General features: G+C 37.5%; 1 protein-coding gene across 1 annotated transcript in view; it reads right to left on the bottom strand.

Moving 5' to 3' along the window:
• The window catches only part of MALRD1 (MAM and LDL receptor class A domain containing 1), a 778,752-nt gene that overhangs the window by 641,370 nt on the left and 114,639 nt on the right, over nucleotides 1-22,743 (bottom strand). Inside the window, exons 16-18 of the mRNA XM_042993660.1 lie at nucleotides 15,195-15,368; nucleotides 5,680-5,800; nucleotides 3,340-3,480 (exon numbers count right to left, since the gene is read on the bottom strand). Coding sequence (XP_042849594.1) covers nucleotides 3,340-3,480; nucleotides 5,680-5,800; nucleotides 15,195-15,368 — 436 coding nt within the window. The remainder of the gene's footprint in view (nucleotides 1-3,339; nucleotides 3,481-5,679; nucleotides 5,801-15,194; nucleotides 15,369-22,743) is intronic.

The raw sequence follows: 22,743 nt of genomic DNA, 5'->3' as shown, positions 1-22,743 counted from the left end.
TTATATATTTTTGAGAGAGAGAGACAGAGCATGAGTAGGGGAGGGGTCAGAGAGATACGGAGACAGATTCTGAAGCAGGCTCCAGGCTCTGAGCTGTCATCAGAGAGCCAGGCACGGGGCTCGAACTCATGAACTGTAAGATCATGACCTGAGCTAAAGTCAGACACTTAGCTGGGACACTTAACTGGGACACTTAATTGGGACACCAAATGAGGCACCCAGGTGTCCCAATCTGATCTATATTCTGCATGGATTGTTGGAAGAGTCTATCCAACTGGATGCTCCATCAAGCCTCATAAAAATGCCCATGACCCTACACTGTCTTGACTGAAAACTACTTGAGCTTCATTTCAGGTATGGGTGATCAATAGAATGTGATATTCTTATAACCTTCCCTCTTTTCTGACCTCATTGCCTTCAACAGTTTTTTTTTAATTTTTTAACATTAATTTATTTTTTGAGAGAGAGACAAAGTGCGAGCAGAAGAGCGGCAGAGAGAGGGAGAGACAAAGGATCCGAGGCAGGCTGTGCGCTGACAGCAGACAACCCGATGCATGGCCTGAACCCATGAACGGTAAGATCATGACCTCAGCCAAAGACAGATGCTTAACCGACTGAGCCACCCAAGCGCCCCTTCAACAGGAGTTTTTTAAATACTTTTGCAAATATTGTCCACCAACACCATCCCCTTCTTTTCCTTCTTTAATAATTTTCCAAGGATGGTAGGATAACTTTAGACTCATAGAAGTTCAATGCAGAAAGAACAGATGCCCCGCCTTCAGAAAAGAAAAAATTAAAGTAGACTCTTAAAGATTTAAAAACATACAGAACTAGCCAAGATCTATAGTTTTAGGACCAATTTATTGGTACTATAGTTTGAAAGAACGTTCTTAGGCATTATACAGTCCTCTGCTACTAGAATGGCAATTATTTAGAGGAAGAGTACATATCCAAAAAGAATTTAGTAAAGGAATGTCTTCAACACACTCCTGTTCCTGTCTTTTGAGTTCTATCTTGCATTTATTTCAAATTCTATACTCCAACACAGCAAAACTGAGGGTTACAGAGGTCTCTTCATTTTTTTTTTCCTACTGTTTTAAAGCTAATCTGGTTTGCTTTCAAGCACAAGTCATTTCAGTTGTACAGAGGTCTCCATTCTGGCTGTCTTCATTAAACAATATTCACCCGAGTAGTGCGCACTTTACATTCAGAGAGTAAATACGTACGTTGACCCAAGGTCAACCACAGTTAGGAAGCTGATGATCCTTTTTCTGATGTATTGCCCAAAGGTCAATAGTAGGTTGCCTTTTAGTTTTGCTGATTGTTTCCTTCACTGTGCAGAAGCTTTTTATTTTGATGTAGTCCTAATACTTCGTTTTTGCTTTTGTTTCCCTTGCCTCAGGAGACATCTAGAAAAATGTTGCTACAGCTGATGTCCAAGACATTACCGTCTGTGCTGTCTTCTAGGATTTTTATGGTTTCAGGTCTCACATTTAGGTCTTTAATCCATTTTGAGTTTATTTCTGTGTATGGAGTAAGAAAGTGGTCAGTTTCATTCTTTTGCACATAGCCATCCAGCTTTCTCAACACAATTTGGTGAAGAGATGGTCTTTTTCCCATTAATTTTTTTTGCCCCTTTTATCAAAGATTAACTGACCACATAATTGTAGGTTTATTTCTGGGTTTTCCATTCTGTTCCATTGATCTATGTGTCTATTTTTGTGCCAGCACCATACTATTTTGATTACTACAACTTTGTAATATAAGTTGAAGTCCAGAATTGTGATACCTTCAGCTTTCTTTTTCAAAAGAAAAACAGGTCTATTCGAGGTCTTTAGTAGTTCCAGATAAATTTTGGGATTTTTGGTTCTAGTTCTGCAAAAAATGCTGTTACAATCTTGATAGGGACCATATTAAATCTGCTACTTTGGGTAGCATAGACATTTCAATAATATTTGTTCTTCTAATCCATGAGCATAGGATGTCTTTCCATTTCTTTGTGTTGTCTTCAATTTCTTTCATCAATGTTTTATAGTTGTATAGTCTTTCCCATGCTTGGTTAGGTTTATTCCTAGGTATCTTATCATTTTTGGTACAACCTCCTCAATGGGAGAAGATAGTTGCAGATGACATATCCAATAAAGGGTTAGTATCCAAAATATCACCCATCATCAGGGAAATGCAAATCAAAACTATGAGGTATCATGTCCTATCTGTCAGAGTAGTTAAAATCAAAAACACAGGAAACAAGTGTTGGCGAGGACGTGGAAAAAGGAACCCTTTTTTCACGCACGGCTGACAGGTATGCAAACCGATGTAGCCGCTGTGGAAAACAGTATGGAGGTTCCCCTAAAAGGTAAAAATAAAACTACCCTATGATCCAGCAATCACACTACTGGGTATTTACCCAAAGAATACGAAAACACCAATTGGAAGGGATATATGCACCCCTAGGTTTATAGCAGCATTATTTACAATAGTCAAACTACGGAAGCAGCCCAAGTGTCCATTGATTGATGAAGGAATAAAAAAGATGCGGTATATTCGTACTCATATTTGTTCTATATTTATTCAGCCATAAAAAGGAATGAAATCTTGCCACCTGCAGTGACATGGATGAAGCTAGAGAGTATAATGCTACGTGAAATAAGTCAGAGAAAGACAAATACCATATGATTTCACACATATGTGGAATTTAAGAAACAAAACAAATGAGCAAAGAAATAGAAAGGAACAAACCAAGAAACAGACTCTTAGCTGCAGAGAACAAACTGATGGCTACCAGAAGGGAGGTAAATGGGGAGATGGGTGAAATGGATAATGGGGATTAAGGAGTACACTTGTGATGAGCACCTAGTGACGTATGGAAATCCCGAATCACTATATGGTACAACTGAAATTAATATAACACTGTATTTTAACTACACTGGAATTTTTTTAAAAGGTCAATAGTAGCCTAATACTATGTCACAATGACTACATTGTTCACCTCATTTCATCCCATCAAGGAGGAATTTTTATCAACTCACATCATCACAAGAAGGGTAAGTACAATAGGTATTTGAGAAAGACCACATTCACACAACTTTTATTATAGTACACTGTTATAATTGTTCTATTTTATTATTATTGTTCATCTCTTCCTGTGCCTAATTTATAACTTAAACTCTATCACAGATACATATGTATAGGAAAAAACATAGAATATACAGGATTTGGTACTATCTGTGGTTTGAGGCATCCACCGGGGGTCTTGGAAAGTATCCTCTATGGATAAGTGGGGACCACTGTGCACATCAATCTCAGCCAAATGACTAAGTGATTAAAGTACTGACTCACCACAGTTGGCTTCATCTGCTCCATTTGGGGAATCAGACGTAAAATCACAGAACTTGCTGGATGAAATAGAGCCTGCATCCTCACGTGGCACAAATCCAGCTTCAAAATTAAGAGATGGAGAGGACAAAACATACTCTTCCCCTTCAGCGAATAAATGGAATGTATAATTGCTTTATGAATACTAGTTTTTAAATATGCTAAGGACACAGAAGCTAGATAAAAAGGCCAAATCAGAATTCTGTTTTCATCCCGTGGATGGTGCTTCAAATGTATACATAAGGCACTAAGAAGTGCTCTCAACTGTTATAGCCATTTGCATGCTGATTAAAGCCTTCCAAGGCGTTAATTCAAACACAGGGTCTAGGTAAATCTCTGGCCATCCTGCCCCACAAATATAACATAATTCATGACCAGTGGGACTTGCCTTATTGTTTAAGGCCTATTCTCGTGCCATCCCTAAGTTTCTGCCCGGTAATAACACTAAATTCCACAAGGGAGATCTTATAATTACCTATTGAACAAATCTACACAAACAGTAAAAAAGGTTTTTGTTTTGTTTTTTTTCTCTTTGTGTAAAACAATTGGCCTTTCAGGAAAAAGTCATAAAATTTTGTCCTAATTAGAATTATGCTCTAACTTGGGGCACCTGAGTGGCTCAGTCAGTTAAGCGTCTGACTTCGGCTCAGGTCATGATCTCACAGCTCATGAGTTCGAGCCCCACGTCGGGCTCTGTGCTGACAGCTCAGAGCCTGGAGCCCACTTCAGATTCTGTGTCTCCCTCTCTCTCTGCCCCTCCCCAACTCACACTCTGTCTCTCTCTATCCTTAAAAACTAAATAAACATCAAAAAAAATTAAAAAAAAAAAGATTTATGCTCTAACCAACTAAGATGATACTTGGATCGAAGAACACATAAACTGAGTTTTGATTCCCTTTCTGAAAAGATTTCTCTGTCAGTGAGATCAAGTACTCTCAGAGACTTCCACTAATGTTAATTTTAGTGATAATTTAAAACTTTTAACCACATTGTTGCCTCCAGTTGCATTCTCTTCAATGTCAACTTTCTGCGATTCTAATTCTGGTCATGTGGTATTTGATTCGGGGAAGGAAAATGCTAATCAAATAACATAAATAAGGTAATTCTGGTTAAACCCTCAAAAACATTAATCATTAAATCTGTTGCTTTGCACTCCTCAATGTCTATATCAAAACCACTACACATACAGAGCTTAGAAAGGTTTACTGTAAGTTCAGAACACATGTTCTGAATAAATATATGGCACCATATAAAGTTAGTACACAGACTTGTACAATCTTACCAGTGAAAGATACCTTTAGAAAAAAGGACTATTAATTAAAATTCTTCAATCCAGTTCTCAATCCAGGACTGTTTCTCCTATATTATCCTTGATTCCTGCACCTGGTTCCTGGAAGAGCGCTACTTTTCCATTTACTAAGTATGTTGTTTAATGAAACATAACTTCAGAATATGTGATGTGCCTGATTTCTAAATGCAAATAATATTAGTGTATACAGACAAAAAATAAATAAATAAAGTGCGGTGGTTTGCAGGCAAAATCTTTAATGTTGTCTATTTACTCCCCCTGGAGTAGGAGGGATCAAAGGCATCAGTGTTAGGATGACAAAGTATCCACAGGCATAATGTATGCTGTTTCAACCCATTCTCAGAACCGAAATAATGGTTGGACTTTCAAAAATGCCTATATGATTTTTATGACAATCTTTCGGTACCTTAATTGAAACGGTCTATGAAATATTTAGTCAAAGAATTAGCCAAACTCCATCTGTTACTTGAAAATACTATGTTCTGAATTTAAACAGAGAATTTTAGGGTCAGCATTTAAATTTTTGGCTGGCCTTAAATTACTTTTCCAAACCCAGTAAGTTTTTTTTTTTTTTAACTCCTAGGTAATTCTGAAACACGAATTTCTCTATATATTCATTTGAAGTGCCAAACAAAATTAGGATAGAATTAAGTTCTTACATAAGTGTTTTTATAATATGCAAAATAATTAAAATTCTTTCATAATTTTATAACTAAAAAACCACATGTGACAGTTTTAGCCACAAGGATAGAATATTATTGGAAGAGTCGCTAAAGCCTAGACTGTGAAACAGCACATACATATTTCAAAAATATATTTCAGTTTTGAAGGATATGTGATATAATCCACATCCTGGTATTAGCTATTAATGAGCCATATTACTGAAGGACTCTAATATATTTTAAATTTTGGTATCAGGAGGAACTAATTATTTTAATGTTTAAAACTGCAGGAACTACAAAAAAAAAAAACAAAACCAAAAAAAACCAACTCACCTTTCTTTAGTATGCTGGTACCTGGAAGTGACTTATCTGAAATTTCACATTCCTGAGATATACTGATGTCATCTAGAGCAACAGTAGCATTTGATGATAAAACCGTAGCTTCTAAAATCAACTATAATTACAGAAAAACAATCATTAAAAATATACCATAAGTGTCTTACAATCCTATATCTTTGTGTAGAGAAGCTCATTTGCATCTGTCCCACCTTTCAACCTAATTTTAGAAAACCGTTTTGACCAGAACATTCAAATTATAAATTTATAAAGTCATAACGGCTCTGACAGCATCTTATGTAACCTTAATGTCTTAGGTAACCTTGTTTCAATTAAAAGTTGAAACATTCATCACGACTGAAGGGTTGCCTTCCCATTGGAGCCATTAAGAGTCATATGCATTTAAAATGAGCTCTTTGGGGTAATCAACTGTGTGGTTTACAACTCAATTTAATTGAGATATGAATTCATTTGTAACGGGTCTGCTGGAGGCAGTGATTCGTTTTCGAATCAGAATATTTAAATACTAATATATATTATGTATACATATAGAGAAACCCACTTAATGAGGTAAAACAGAATCAATAACCACACATAGAGTAGTTAATATTCATAAATTAAAACACTCAGAGGCATTTAAATTTAATTTATTCTAACACTCTGAATAATGACTGATATAATTTGTTTTCTTTCTTGTTAATCACATTATTCTGTTGTTAATCCAGCATTTTAAAAAAAGAGAGAGAGAAATTATGTCTGGAGTCTTAAAGATATGTAGCGGGACTGCCAGTCTAGGACACCGTAGGTGACCCATCCCCATCTTATCAGCGAAGACCTCAGATCCCAACGATCTTACAATTTACTTGGTGTGATGCATTAACAACTCAACTACAGCGCAAGTTGTCTACAAAGACACACGTATGTATAAGATACGAGGAGAATCAAAGGAAAACACTTCATTATTTCTGTCAAGCAGGTGAGACAAAATATGGAAAAAAAGTTGGTAAAAATATTAATTACCTAATAGCCAATAATTAATTACCTCAGTTGCAACTGCTGTTTCGGATTTTGTTGGAGAAACTGGTAACGTTACAAGCAAAAGCAAGGAGATGTGAAAGTGTATGGTAATAATTTAGAACGCTCTGGGTGAACGGCTTGCTCTGGAGCACATATACTAGAACACTCTGGGTGTTGCAGGATTATGGGGTTCCAGACATGCTTTCCCAAAACATGGCACACCTTGGCATATGGCATACTTCAAGTTGGAGGAATTTAAGAATTGGCATGTGCAGGACCTGACTTTCTGATCGCGTCCTGAAGCAGATCGCAATGCCTTCATGGAAGAGGTGTCCGCCCTCTCTGTAACTGGAGGAAAGGAGCATCCTTATTTGGGAAAACAAAACGACACACACACAGAGGAATCTGGATGAACAAGCCTTGCTAAGTTTCTCCCTGTTTACTACACACAGCTCACACTCTTTGCCCTATCACATCTTTCCACGGCTGTCCACTCTTCATCAAACCTCGTGTAAAAGGCTCAGGATTAACTGCTTCTTAAGGTCTTTCTGTCCTTATTAAGGCTCCAGTGTCAGGTAAGATTTACATTAAATAATTTTGTACATTTTCTCCTTCAGTCTGCTTTGTTAGTTTAATTTTCAGACCCAGCAAGGAACCGTTGGAGGGAAACATTTTCCTCCCACACGTAGAAGGATTTTAAGAAAGCGATGAATTAAGTAATAGGAGGAACAAACTGACTGCATTAACTGGTGCAGCCCAACTAGAGGGCAAGTTGATGACATCTATTAAAAAGAAAAATAGCACACACTACAAAGATTAAGCTCGCTTCTCAGCATTCATGCTAGAGAGACATTCATACAAATACACACGAAGGCCTGTCCTGGAATGTTTACTTCAATGTTGCTTCTGATAGCAAATGAATAGAAAAATGTAAACGTGAATCAAAAAATAAATAAATGGCTGGTTATATAAACCATGGATTACCATGCCCGTTAAAAATAATATCTATGTGCTAATACGGAAAGAACCTTAATATGTGTTTCTCGGTGAAAAATTAAATTACACAAAAAAGTTTATAGTATGATTCTACTAGGCTAAAATCATAATGGTTTTTATTTCTAGAAATATGTAGTACATACATATATATTACATAAATAGAACAGAGTCCAGAAGTAAAAATAAACTAATGTCTATACTAACCTCAAGATAAAGACTCCACGGTCAGGAGGGACTATTGCCTTATCTGCAATGTCTGATACTTTATAATGAGATGTACATAATTTTAATGATTTTTCAAATTCTGATTAGAACTGGGTTTTTTTTGTAGATTCTTAACCAACTAACAAATTTGGACTTCATAAAAATGCAGAAAATAATAACAGGTTTTAAAAAAGGATGTTGAGGTAACATATACAGGCACTGTAATAGAGAAATACAGTACGCTGAACGGCATTAAGTTATTGTCATTTATTTTGGACAGCTCTAACTTTGAAACTTTTTTTCCTTTTATTCATTATTAGAATTCATCTTGAACTAAAGTCAACTAAAACACAGATGCTTAATTCTTCGGACTCATTAAACAAGCCCTTATTGACCATCATAATTTTTCAGGCTCATTACCTTTATTGACCACCATATTTGAAGCTCTGCACAACTTAAAGGAAAGCTGAAGAAAAGAATGTTTGGGGTATTTCTCCATGCCTCTAGAGAGGTACATGTTCCTATTCTTTGAATAAAGTGGGTGGGGCCCTGGGACAAGTTGAAATAGCACTATGGAATAGGTCTGTTCGATATGGTTATATCTTTTTGTCTGAAGGGAACCACTAGACTTTTGAACATTCATATTAAAATGTTAGTATAATATTTTACTTCCAAAGCCAAATAAAAATGATTTTAGGTCATCTACACCTCTGCTTACTTACTTCTATAGAATTAAATTCAGAACTATAAAATGAAAAATTATAATTCTACCATGAATTAAAATCTTCCACATTTAAGAAGAAAAATGACCCCTTCCTTTAAAAATGTATCTTATATCTATAAATAATACCATCTGATGATTCCAAAATCATCTTGGCTATTTCTATTTTGTATTGCTTGTTTCAGCTAAGCTGATCTTTTGATTTGTGACCAAAGGCAGTTCCTTTTGGGAAAATATAGAACCAATTAATAATCAGTAAATGAGAAAGAGTTCACTCAGAAGAAATGTTTCAACCATGGGTATTTTAACCATGAATGAAGGAAAAGCGAAAACTTCATTCTGGAAGATTCTCAAGCAAATTTTGAGAATTTAAATTTCAAGGGATGGGCAGAGGTCTCTCCTTTCTAAAACTATTTTTCAGGATCTTGCTGATACTTGTTTTATTCAGTGATATTCTATTACTCCCTGAAAAAGCAAAATCATTTCTTGTTTTTGCTTTCAGGAACCAAACAACCTATAAATGTTGCTTATAACCAAGTGATTACTTTTTATATCTGAAAGGCCAAGGTAAGCCTTTCCAGAGAAATACTCAACTAGCACATTGAGATTTTGATTCTTTGATACCTTGTTTTAAAAGAAAAAGGACTAACAAAAACAAACAAAAAAAAAATACAAATCTAAGAGGAAATGGAGAACGTAGGATTATACCAAGTAAAGAAAAACTGGAATATAGCAAGTTTTGGATGATGGTACTATCAATAGTAGGAGCAACCACAAACTTCTCTAAAGCTTACTACATACCAAGAACATCCACTTAGTTTAGCCTTGTGAAGACGGTGCTATTTTCATCCTCATTTTGTTTTTTTTAATATATGAAATTTATTGTCAAATTGGTTTCCATACAACACCCAGTGCTCATCCTCATTTTAAAGCAAAAGAAACAGAAGTTTCAGAGGTAAAGCAATTGGTTGAAGGTCACACATCTAATAAGAAAAATATGTAACCTGTGCCATTAATGATTACGCTATACTGCATTGCCAGAATAAAATAAAAAGATAACTGGTCTTTAGCAGATACTGCAGAAGAGCGCTGTCTGGTGAAACAATATTCAGTGCAGTCCTAAATTAAGAAGGCCGAGGACATTGTAACGTTACGGAGACTAGACCAGCTTTTACTATTGTACTATAAATCTTACTCTTCCCTGAATCTTCAAATAATGTCAGGAAATTGTTATTGATTTATATCATGGACTGATACAGAGTGAACATGGCATCAATCATTGTGGAAAATTTCACAAAAGGGTTGTTTTAAAATGAAGTCTAAAATATGACACAATTATGTATTAATAGGAAACTCAGAGTAAATCAGCTGGAAATCAATGGGCAGTACTCAGAAGAAGTACCACCTTTAGATATTAAAACTAAGAACAGCAGTTAGGGGGGAAAGAAAGTGTAAATGAAACGAATAGATTTCTGTAAAAGCTCAACATACCGAGCAAGCAGGCCAACTTAAAACTTAGTTAATAAGATTCTTCTCAATTTTTCAAGTTTTAAGTTTCATTTGACTTCCATTCTTCCAATAAAAACCACACAGGAAATGGAGAGAATATTGAAATGTTGTTAATTTGCTGTTCTTACAGAATAAAGAGTCAGCTTTCTCTTTTTCCACCAGGAAGAATGAAAGACCTACCTAACTAGGGGTGTTTATTCCTAAGAAACTCAAAGTGATTTGTACTCTGCTGTGATGTCTACCAGAAACAGTAAAAGGACCACACTGCACGAGAAGTTCATGGCTTGAAGGGCACACAGAGGTCACACAGTTTGATGCCTTTCTCCTTTCCAGTGTTCAGATTGGATTACACTGTATAAATATATTCAGAGGTTAGTCACATGGCAGGATAATTAGGTGCTGACTAAGGTCACTCTTAAATGACTCAGTCTACTAAAGTGCCAAAGAAGCTGGTTTCCAAGATATAAACTTTAAATATTTGAATATTTAAAAGCTAGACTATTTGTAGGTAGAGTACCTTCTGTTTTTGTTGTTGATAAAAGAATGAAAGAGAACTGCAGCGACCTAAGGACGCCTGTGTGGCTAAGTAAGCTAAGTGTCCGACTCTTGATTTCAGCTCAGATAATGATCTCAAGGTTTGTGAGACTGAGCTCCGCATCAGTCTTTGCACTAACAGTGCAAAGCCTGCTTGGGATTCTCTCCCTCTTTTCTCCCTGCCCCTCCCCCTGTTCATGTTCTCTCTCGCTCTCGCCCTCTCTCTCGCTCTTTTGCTTTCTCTCTCAAAATAAATAAACATTAAAAAAAAAATTGCACCTACCTAGAATCCTTATGCATATTTCGTATTTTTAAAATGCATTTACAGAAATCAGATTAAAGCCAACATAATATCTGCAATTTTTTTTCCAGCAGAGGACAAGGAAAAGAAATGGGTACAAAGAGGACAAAAGCTATATTTCTTACATGCAAACAGGTATTATCATTATAAGCAAACAAAATGCTAACAGTTCATTCGTGGTGTGAACACAAAGATGTTTGCCTCTCTCTCTGCACTTTCTCCTTGTTTGAAATATGTAACATACACGTAATAACAATGTATTAAGTACTACCACGTGCATATTAGTTGTATTAACTACAACTAATCTTGAGTGACTATCAATGTATGACTGTGTATTTTTACACATCACGTGTTTGTGTGTCTGTATAAAATCTGGACTGATTCACATCAAAATATGAACACGGGCCAGCGATTCCTTATCTCAAGTATTTGGGGCCAGCTGGGTTTTGAACTTTGAATAGTTCAGAGCGGAGAATGTTAATCTAACACATACTGTGTGTATCACATGATACTCTCAGGGAGATCAGGGTGGCACTATACATGCAAACAGCTCACTAAATGAACTCTTCAGGGGAGGTCATGTGTGATCTCTAAATTCGTTTTTCAAAAGCTTACTGTTCTCCAAATTTTAATTTTCCAAATTGTTGATTAGAGATCGTGGCCCCATAACGGGCTTCTTAATGATGAAAGCTGAGAAGATTCTTATTTTTCTTTTAACTCACCTGCAGGTTCTAAAACAAATGTGTCCTACAGCCACGTAACAGGATTAAGGGGGACAGAAGCGGAGACGATAAAAACTTCTCCAGGGTGAATTAAGACCGCGCAAGAACCCAGGACCATTCCCTCCCCTCAAAAGCCACCACAATTAAAACTGAGGCTGATTGATGTGGATTAGGATCCCCACCTGGAGAGAGAAGCCCACACAAGGTGCTGAGACGCCAGGAGAGGGATAAGGACACAGCAGAGCCAGGCTTATTTAGGAAGCATCACAAATTAGGGCACCTGGGTGATTCAGTGGGTTAAGCACCTGACTCTTGATTTTGGCTCAGGTCATGATCTCATGGTTGTGAGACTGAGCCCCTCAGCGGGCTCCACGTGGAGCATGGAGCCTGCCTGGGATTCTCTCTCTCTCTGTCCCTCCCCCAGTCATGCTCATCCGCAATCTCTCTCTCAAAAGAAACAAACATACCAAAAGAAAAAAAAAAAAAAAAAAGACAGCATCACAAATCCACTGCTGCCAAATTATAAAATCCTATCAAACCACTGGTCAACCTACAAAGCAGTTAATACGCCCTGGGTAATAAAGAGTAATCTCACTTTGCACTACAAAGCCAAACAAAACAACAACCAGAACCCCAAAGGAAGAAATACTAAAGAGGAAAACAAAATGAACTGCTGAATGCCTTCAATAACGTGATGGGTTAATGAGTGCCTCCAGGCCTGGAAAGGAATGGCATGTATTTTAACTCAAAATATTTCTCAACCAGTTCTAACAGAAGACATTCTGGTTTCATTTATTAAGATTTTTAGAGCAGTTTTAGGCTCCCTGTAAAACTGAGGAGACGATGCTGAGTTTTGTGCTACACCCCGTGCCCCAACGCATGCACAGCATCCCCATCATCATCTCCCACGAGCACGGGACATTTGTTACAACTGACGAGCCTCATAATCACCCAAAGTCCATTGTTTATATCGTGGTCCATTCTTGATGTTGTACATTCTGTAGGTTTGGACCAATGTAAAATAACGTTTATCCATAATCGTATTGTCATACAGAGTATTTTTACCACCCTAAAAAATCCTCTGTGCCCCATCTGTTCACCCCTCTTTTCTCCCTGCACCCCTCCAACCTCTGGCAACCACTGATCTTGTTATTGTCTCCCCAGTTTTGCCTTTTCCAGAATGCCATATAGTTGGACTCACAGAGCATGGAGCCTTTTCAGATTGGCTTCTTTCTCTTAGAAATATGCACCTGAGGTTCCCCTGTGTTTATTCATGAGGTGATAGCTCATTTCTTTTCAACACTGAATAATATTCCATTGTCTGGATGTATGACAGTTTATCCATTCACCTACTGAAGAACAGGGATGCTTCTAAGTTTGGGCAATCACAAGGAACTCATGAATAATTATTCATGTGCAGGTTTTTCTGTGGAGAAGGACATTCTAATTCCCAATAAGTCAATTAACAATGGACTCTCAAAGATCTTCACAGTAAGTTTCATTCTAACCAAAAGCAAACCTAGTGAAAAAACTGTTAACACAGAATATAAATAACTGAAGCAAAGGGTTGGATTGTTCTGATCTTGTCTGTCCTGTCACATGTGATGGGGATTGATGCTTAAACGATTCCATGACTGGCCTTTACTGCTTTCCTATGAAGAATCACTAGATTCATAGTATTTCCTTCCACGAAATACTGTAGGGGAATCATAAATACGACCCTTGAGAATCCGGGATTTTAGAGACCTTCACTGAGTGAAGCAGTTTCTAATCATTGAACCTAGAGTCCTGATGAAGAGGAGACTCCTCTTCCAAATAAAGAAGACTAATATTTCTTGAGTGCCTACTATTCCTAGACGACATCCAAGTGATAATCACAGGAATAATAATGGCTACCTTTGTGTGTTCACTCGATGCCAGAATACCCCCTATGTGCTTTATGTGTATAAATCATTCAATGCTTACAGGAGTTCTATAAAGAATACTGACAGGAGTCCATACTTATTCCCTATTCCTCCAACTTCTAGGGACAGGAACTTCCCTGCAGTAACACTGCTGTTACTTACCCATGACTCTCCCATGGAGAGGAGGATCTAACCAATTAGTGATGTTAGAATAAGCCGGATGTGCTAAACATGCTCTTTGCCTCTCCTTCAACTCCCACTCTTAGATGCATGCATCCTGATGTAAGCTCTGGCTAATAGGAAAAGGTTTCTCCCAAAGTGCGTGAGTCCTGGATTTCCCTGGCAGAGTCCGTTGTTCTCTGGGTGAATCTATTTATTCTGAGGTGAACTGTTATTTAAACATATGGCTGAAAATTGTAAGGCATCTTCTCTAAAATTTTTACTCTCTGTCTGACATCTATATTTATCTTAACTGGTACAGAAATGAGGACCAATAAGGTATGTTATCAGGGGCTCCCAACACTCCAACAATGACCCTCACCCCCATTCACAGAATGAACAAATGTAGAGGGATTAAGCACTTACCTCACGATTATACACCTGGCTTGAACCCCAGACTCCAGAGCCCATGTTCATGGCCACCATTTTAACTTTCTCTTTAATATTCAGACTCCCCAAAAGTACTGCTCTTATCATCACTATGTGTTTTCACAGATAGAGAAATGTGAGGCTCAAGGATGTAATTTGTAATCACTTAGCAACCCATGAGCAGAACAGAGATCAGAACTCAGACCACCTTACTCCAAAAACTCTGTGTTTTCATCTATAATATATCATCCAATCTAGTTTCTATAATCGCTCCTTTCGAACGTCATCCAGAAGGTAGCCATGCCCATTTGGGCATCCATTTGATTAGCTACAGTTCCCTTCTTTTATTATTAGCCAAGAAAGTGACATAAAAGTTTGGTTAAAAGCCCTCGATATCGGGGCAGGTGGGTGACACAGGCAGTTAAGCATCCGACACCTGATTTTGGCTCAGGTAATGACCTCACAGTTCATGAGATTGAGACCCGATTGGGCTCTGCACTGACAGCACGCAGAAGCTGCTCAAGATTCTGTCTCTCCCTCTCTCCCTCTCTCCCTACCCCTCCCTGTCTTGTGTGTGCACTCTCTCTTTCTCTCTCTCAAATAAAAATCATTTTTTTAAAAATCCTCAGTATCAATGGGCAGCAGAAAATAAAGCACCAGAATTAAAATGTGAGCATGGTCAGGTTTTTTCACTACCTCATATAATCCACCACCCTCACTTAAAAAATAAATATTTTCCTATTATTCTTCTCTTTGCCATGCCATCCTATTCAATTCTTTGTGTTCTTTTCTTCCTCCTATTCAATTCTTATCTCCACTTTTGCTAAGCCTCCACACGTAAGTCTTGAGTACTCAAGTCAGTTTAACGTCTGTACTCATCCCTGATTGTGAATGTGCCTGTTGTATTACTATCCGAACAACTTATATATGTTATGTATGTTGTTCTCTGGAAAAAAAAAAAAGTAGTATTAAATTAACATCCTCTGTTGAGTTGTATTAATTTCTTACATGCTTACCTGAAAAGGTAGAGTAGATTCTCCAGGCTTCACATAGAGATTGATTTTTGCTTGTTTCCACTGAGATGTGGAGATTCCAATCAGATCACCTTGCTTTTGCAAATCTCCAGACAGTGATGTTCTTGTAAAAACCGAGAGATGTGAATGCCAAGACAAATAATACCAAAATCGCACCTGTTGAAAATGTTTTTGAATGATATCAATATTCCAGTTACCTGTCTCCAGGAGCTTTTCTATAATTAAAAATATCACACCCATGGGGGAGGGGAAGGAAAAAAAAATGAGGTTAGAGTGAGAGAGAGCCAAAGCATAAGAGACTCTTAAAAACTGAGAACAAACTGAGGGTTGATGGGCGGGTGGGAGGGAGGGAATGGTAGGTGATGGGCATTGAAGAGGGCATCTTTTGGGATGAGCACTGGGTGTTGTATGGAAACCAATTTGATAATAAATTTCATATATTGAAAATATATATATATATCACCTACCATTCTGGTGTTCAATAGAATCTCCCCAATTCCCCTTTCCTCCAAACACACAAGCCCAGAAAATGCTAACTCTGTCCTTTGCATTCTGCCCTTAAGAAAAGGCTCAGGGTAGCCCTACTATCTGGTAAAGTGGTTTAACACCTACTGTAAAGACGTCTAGGGAAATGGGATACTAGCAACCAAGACAAGTTTGAGGACACGTATTTGTCCACATCACCACGGACAGTTCCACTCTGCTTCCAGAGGAGGTTCCATGCTCTTTCCTTCTATGAAAGGACCTTTCTCTCTTGCTTCTCATGAATCTGGGGAGGTACACATTCTTAGTGTACAAGATCAGGTTTGACTTATGTATTCCCTTTGCTGTCTCAAACAATAAACCAAAAAAAAAGTTTTGTTGAAAAATTATTTTCTCAAATAAAAGAAAACTGTAATGAGTACTTTTCATTAATTTCTTCTCATGGGGACATTATCAAAGAACTTGGGAGCTCCTATAATACTGTTAATTCATAATTTAATTCAAGTAAAGAAAACATCCTTTTTTGGGAGTGGGAGAGTGATCCTTTCACCTCCTAGTCATTATCAAAGATGACATAATTAATCTAAGGGTTTGAGCAGTTAACTGGGTAGTAAAGAAAACGTAAAGAGAGAATTATTTTGGGTACTGACAGCAGTAGCAACAACATCGAATTCAGGACGCTCATTTATCAAACACATATTTAGTGGGCATTTACTAAGTAACAGGTACTGTGTGAGGCAGGACCAACCTCAATAATTGGATGATTAACTCTATAAAACACGTCAACAAAATCTCCATAAAAACAAGTTCAGACACAGGGCATTTTTTTTTCTTTTTCTCATTAGGTCTTTGAAAAGTGCAGCCTTAGGATTCGAAGAAAACACAACGTTCAGAGATGAGGCCTCTCAGAAATAAAATCCTTCTCTTTGGATTAAAACAGACTCCTTTTCAGTTTCACCATATTTTAAATTCTTGGGTTGTTTTTTTTTTTTTTTTTCCTTCACTGCTATCGTTTTATTTTGTTACATGGACAGATTTTAGTACACGTATGGTCTACCCATTTATTTCATAGTTGGTACCAATTCCAGTGGAAATTAAAGGTGAAAAGTTTTATATGCTCTTTTAAAAAGTTGTCCAGCTTTAAAAGATCAAGCATTCTCTGTTCCAATGTAGTGCACAGTTTTCCAGTGTCCACTTAATGGCCACAACTTGATCAAAAAATTCTTTCTGGCTATTCACTTCATTTTAGACATGACTACCATGCTCCCCTAAACTCAGGTAAGCAAGGCAGGTAAGTAAGAAATGTAAAGGCAAATAGAGTGTTTGATTAGATTTTATGGAAAGGGAGGATTTACATTCCTCACGGACAATTAAATTTTAGATCCCTGTTAGAGTCTTAGCCTATTCCTAGCTTGTAAATATGCAAAACAGAGCTTTAAACTTAGTAGTACAAGAGATATGTATGCCCTATCAGAATTTCAAGCTGTCAAACTGTCATTCAGTACATCACCAGTGCTAAGGTATTTCAACAGTGTATTAAGAGTAAATACCAATGGGATCCATATTTCACAGGATAAGAGCTCAAGACTTATATTTAATTTACTACTTTAACAGACTCGGCATTGTAAAGAATTAAGGAGAATTCTTCAGCTTATTACAGACAAAGAAACCTTCCAAAGTTTTTTTTTTTTCAAATTTAATATTGGTAAGAGTGAAATCATTGAATAAAGTTATTAATACAACTGTGATTTCAGATAGGCACCTGTCAAGTGCACAAGCTCTGTGCCTTTCAATCTGCTACCCACTGGGAGTAGAACACTAAGTCATGAACGTCAAATCACCAGGAGTGTCACGAATTCCTTGCAGAATACATTACGGCAGTTTGTATTCAGATTTTGTTAATAGGTACTTTTTGGAAAAGAAGAAGAGGTGAGCAGGACTATTGCATCAGTGCTTACGTAAACGTCTGTAAACTTCACCAGAGAATGAAAAACACTGCTCTGTGTCAGAAAAGGTACAAAGCATGAGGTGTCCTTAGGGACTCCAGAGTTTTATGGGGGAGAATGAAAAGAAAAGGGAACAATTAACTAGAATGCATACAGTGGCAAAGATATGAACATAGTGTGGTTATTTACACACAAATTAATTAAAATGAAACCAAATGAAAGATCCACTTCCTCAATTATAGTCATTACAACATATGCTCAAGAGTTATATGTAGTGAGTTGCAACCATTCTGGACATAGCAAAGAAAACCTTCTATTATCATAGAAAATTCTATTAAACAGAACTACAAAAACAGGTATGTTAAGATTATACCAACCATTTAAAATGTATTTACTACTTACAATTCTAAAAGGAAATTATTTTTGCCATCCATGCCTGATTCAGTAAAAAGTAGTAAGATAAATGTTAATATTTAGAAATGTTTTACTTCTCTTGGTTTTCACTAAGGCACGGTTTATATGGAGTGTGACTGGGCAAGGCACTGAATTAGTGTATTCAGGACAATTTCATGTGGTTAAAAGAGCTTCCAACAAAGCAGTTCCTTGAATTGCAAATTGGAGAGGGAAAAAAAAGAGGGGGAAGCTCAAACTATTTTATTGGTTTTAATTGTATCCTCTGTGCATTATTTATATTTTTTAAAATTTTCCAATCATCATTTTTATTACCAAAGGAAAGGACAGCTTTTCAGGTGACTTACGCTAATAGTTATGAGTACAGGTGAACAGCTAAGCTTGCAAGGGTAATGGCCTTGGCTACACCACTTGCTCTTTGGTTCCTACAGTGCCCCGTGACATTCTCCGGAAGAGTGCCCAGCTCTACAAAGGAGTAATTAGGCTCTCTGATACGTAACTCTGTGAAGCGACCTAACGGGGCATTATTTAAGAGTTTATTAAAATGATTTCTTCCTATTTGTTTCATTTGATTTTGGTCTGTGCCCAAATGAATCTCTACTCTTCAAAAATTCTGCTTCTTTCCTCAACTTCCCTAGAAACTTTCTTTCGACGGCTCCTCCGTCTTAGAACTCCTTGGCCGGATCTTCATGCCCTTTCCAAGCTGCATTCCAAATGCTTGGCTACCCTGCCTTCTCTGCCTCATATCGGACCCTGCCGAGTATGTGCAATACCTGTCTTATCTTCAAGATATAGAAGAAAGAAGAAGAAGGAGGAAAGGGAAAGGAAGAGAAGAGAAAAAAGAGGCAAGAAAAAGAGAAGAGAGAGGAGAGAGAAAAAAGAAGATATCTTTAGTTCCTCCAAACTCAGCTGGGAGTTAGGTCCGTGCTGGGAACAGGATCATTCATCACACACGCACACGCCCGCACACACACACCCGTAGTGATTTTTCTGACTCCTAGTCATAATTATGTTTTTGCCTGAGTATTCGTCCTCTGAATAAGCTTAATTAGAAGTTTAGAATCTCCAGTAAAATATAATCTGTTGTCGGGGTGCCTGGGTGGCTCAATCGGTTGAGCATCCGACTTTGGCTCAGGTTGTGATCTTGCAGTCAGTGAGTTTGAGTCCCACATTGAGCTCTGTGCTGACAGCTCAGAGCCTGGAGCCTGCTTCCGATTCTGTGTCTCCCTCTCTCTCTCTGCTCCTCCCCCAATCACGCTCTGTCTCCCAAAGATGCATAAATGTTAAAAAACAAATTTTTTTAAATATAATCTGTGGTTTTAATTTATAAGATTAGCCTCCATGTGTTTTGCTCAGTTTTATAATATAATCTGTGGTTTTTATTTTAATATATATATTTTTTTAATATAATCTGTGGTTTTAATTTATATGATTAGCCTCCATGTGTTTTGCTCACGCACAGGTGGAGAGAGTACCTGCTCTACTTTCCCCCATACCATGTTGTTTCCTCTAGAATCCATCCCATATGCTAACATCTATCCTTGGATTAAACAAAACGATCAGGGAATGAAGTGTGGTTGCACCGTTCCAAGCCCCACTCCGTAATTACTTGATTTTTTTTCTTCTAAATTTCTCGTTGAATGTGAGTTCATCACTCTACTGGGAGAACATTACGAGACATGGTCTTTCAAAACTTGTCGAGAGAACTGTTATAAGTGGATTATGATTGTTATGCTGTACTCACCCTCTTGGAGCACTTAACACTGAATTGCCATCAGAATCCCTAAAACCGACATTTCACTGGGGCAAGCGCATACTTAGGTGGTCCCTACTGCATTCCAGGCATCCAGGCTGTGAGCAGGTAAGCAACGTGTGTGTACTGAGTCAGAGAAAGAAGGTTTATGTTGTGATCACCATGTACACTCAGGAGAGAATTCCCCAAAGAACTATTTTTGCTTTGTAATTTTTACCACCTTGAATCTAAACCAAATGATGGCTCATCTGTCTCTACTGGTTGCTGGAAAACTTAGTTCGAACGTGTAGCCTGGCTCTAATAAACTTTATTTGTGGAACCAACCCATCTCTTGCTTCATCTATCTTTTCCCTGATATTCTCATTCACTTTTAAAAAAAATTACGATTTCTTTTGAATTCAAGAATATTAAAATAAGTGCAAAACAAGCTGAAATTTATTTTTTAAACAGATGAATATGCCAACTAGCTCTAAAGCAGAAGCTTTGTATTCTCAATCTTCCTGCTTTTGATGAATTGTGAAGTCCTAAAAGTAATTTTGTACAGTAACTCAAATATGAGAACTCAGAAAATATTAATACCTAGCACAAATATCCTTCATATTTGATATTTCCTAGTTAATTCAAAACAGTAACTACACTTCGACATCAGTAAGAAATGGGAGCCTCTGGTTCCCATGTGTTGTTTGTCTTATCTCCCGGCTATTCCAAGGAAACGTGCTGAGTTTCCAACAGTGACTTGAAGGGACTTCTGATACTTTTAAATTAAAGTCCACATCTTGAGCAAGGTGGGGGAGCGGGGGGAGGTGTAAGAAAAATTGTGCATGTTGATGCCATGTGCTGGCTATAGGTTAAGGACAAGGGAACTTGTGCAAAATGACTCCACAAGCCTGTTGTTAGAAAAGAAGACTCAAAAGAAAGCCTCATGTTTTTAAAGTCCTTTCGAAAAAAATGTTCTCAAGTGTATCAGCTTCATATGATTATGTAGGGAAAAGTGTCATTTCATAAAATGAAGACATTAGTCGTATCAAAGCACCCAACTATAGTTAGCTCACTGCCTCAGTTTACCATGTTATAATGAAGAACAGTGCTATTCCACAAGTATAACTATTATCAATATGTTCCAGTTAGGAAAATTGACAAGATTTTCTCATTACTCAAGAAGATACGAATTTGGTTGTTTCGCTGTTCTGTAAAGTACCACACATTACCACAGACTTATAAAAAAGTAATACTATATTCTTAGAATACTTTGTTGGGAAAGAACATTAGCTTTGTGTATCTCAGACTATAAATAACCTTCCTCCTCTAGCTAATTCTACTTCCTAGACCAAAAAGTACTATAAAATAACCCAAATATCCCTTCCTCTAACTCAAAAGCACTAACATTCAAGCAGAAACAGACAAAAGGGGAAAAAAAGAAAAAGAAAAAAACAGATACCTCTTCTGGCAGCCTGTAATGGCTCCTTAAAACACTCTTCCTTTTCCAAAAAGCAAGGAAAACCATTAACACTGAAGCCTTGGGGGGTTGAGTACTTGGTTCTGAGAAATAAATCAAGTGTCTAAACTGCCCATGGCCTTCACTGAGGCCCCACCACAGCTAAGCTCCAAGTTTAAGTGACAATAGAGAAAACTGTTCCCAAGTGGAAGCAATCGTAAATTGATACATAATCCCACTGACCACGAACTAACGGCTACCAGCGCAAAACAATAGGAAACGTAGGTCATCTTCACAAAGAAAAAAATGTATATGATTTCTAATTGAGTCTCTGGAATTACTAATAAGCTCTTAATGTTTACTTCCGAATTTCTGCAAAACAGGAAGAATACATTTTATTGTTTTGCATCCCACGTGTTATGTATACAACAGTGACCACGATCACATCACTTCAGTATATGGCCTTGAATTAAAGCTAAGCAAGTTTGTGACGTACTTTTACAGATCGAATAATTGCTTCAGGAGTTCTCAAAAAAAAAAAAAAAAATTCCGTATCTATTGCATAGGATTTAATAGAAATAAAACAAAGGTGGGCAAGCGCGTAGAGTGTATTTGGGTGAAGGGGAGTCCAGGCAGGTATTTTAAATATAATCCCCATAAAGAAATGGGCAGGAAATAACAAGGGGAGGGGGCAGGAGGGGGAAGAGGGAGGACAATCCATTAGGAGTTCTGGGCACTCCCATTCAGATTTATATCAAGCTGAACATATAATTAGATTTATACCTCTGAATGATACGTAATTTGTCACCAGGAATACCGGAATAAACTGCTGTACCCCTACACTTACAGATGATGAATTTAGTGTGCTGCAGTATCGATCTCCATTACTTTCTGATAACTAAAAAAATAAACTGGAATCCTAAAGGGCTTATGGGCATGCTAGAACTCTCAAAAGGACGGAAAACAAGGCACGCTGAACAGAAACGTCTAACACAGGTGTTCATCTTGTGGAAAACAAAGGAATTTTGTTTAGTAAACATCTATGTGCCAGATCCTTTGTCCAGTACTTTATTTAATGACATTTTAATCCTGACAACCCTGTGAAAAAGCGTTGTGAAAAAGCTAATACTAGGCTTCCAGTGTGGATGCTCTCCAGGAGAGTATGTTATCTGTGGCAGAACTTGTGGTAGGATCCCTACCCTAAGGAAAAAAAAAAAACACAAGGCAACCTGGCTATATGCATAGGTGACACCATCCCTCAGGACCTTGTAACATGAAACCACTTAATCAGACTACATGTTTGTGTGTTACCATATAAAAAACTACGCCACATGGCATTTGGGGCTCAGTTCTTCGGTACGCACGCAACCGAGAGGTGCCCGCACAAATAAAGTTGCTTCCTGGAAAGAAAAGCCTCGGTGTCACGACTGTGCGAGAATCCTGCTACAAACTGAGATCTGAACCAGGTCTGCCTCCAGGGCCCTTCTCTGCTTTCTTCTCTCT

Source organism: Panthera tigris, chromosome B4 (genome assembly GCF_018350195.1).
Source record: "Panthera tigris isolate Pti1 chromosome B4, P.tigris_Pti1_mat1.1, whole genome shotgun sequence".
NCBI classification, from domain to species: Eukaryota; Metazoa; Chordata; class Mammalia; order Carnivora; family Felidae; genus Panthera; species Panthera tigris.
The sequence above is the reverse complement of the archived record's forward strand: the minus strand, read 5'-3'. Positions and strand labels throughout refer to the sequence as shown.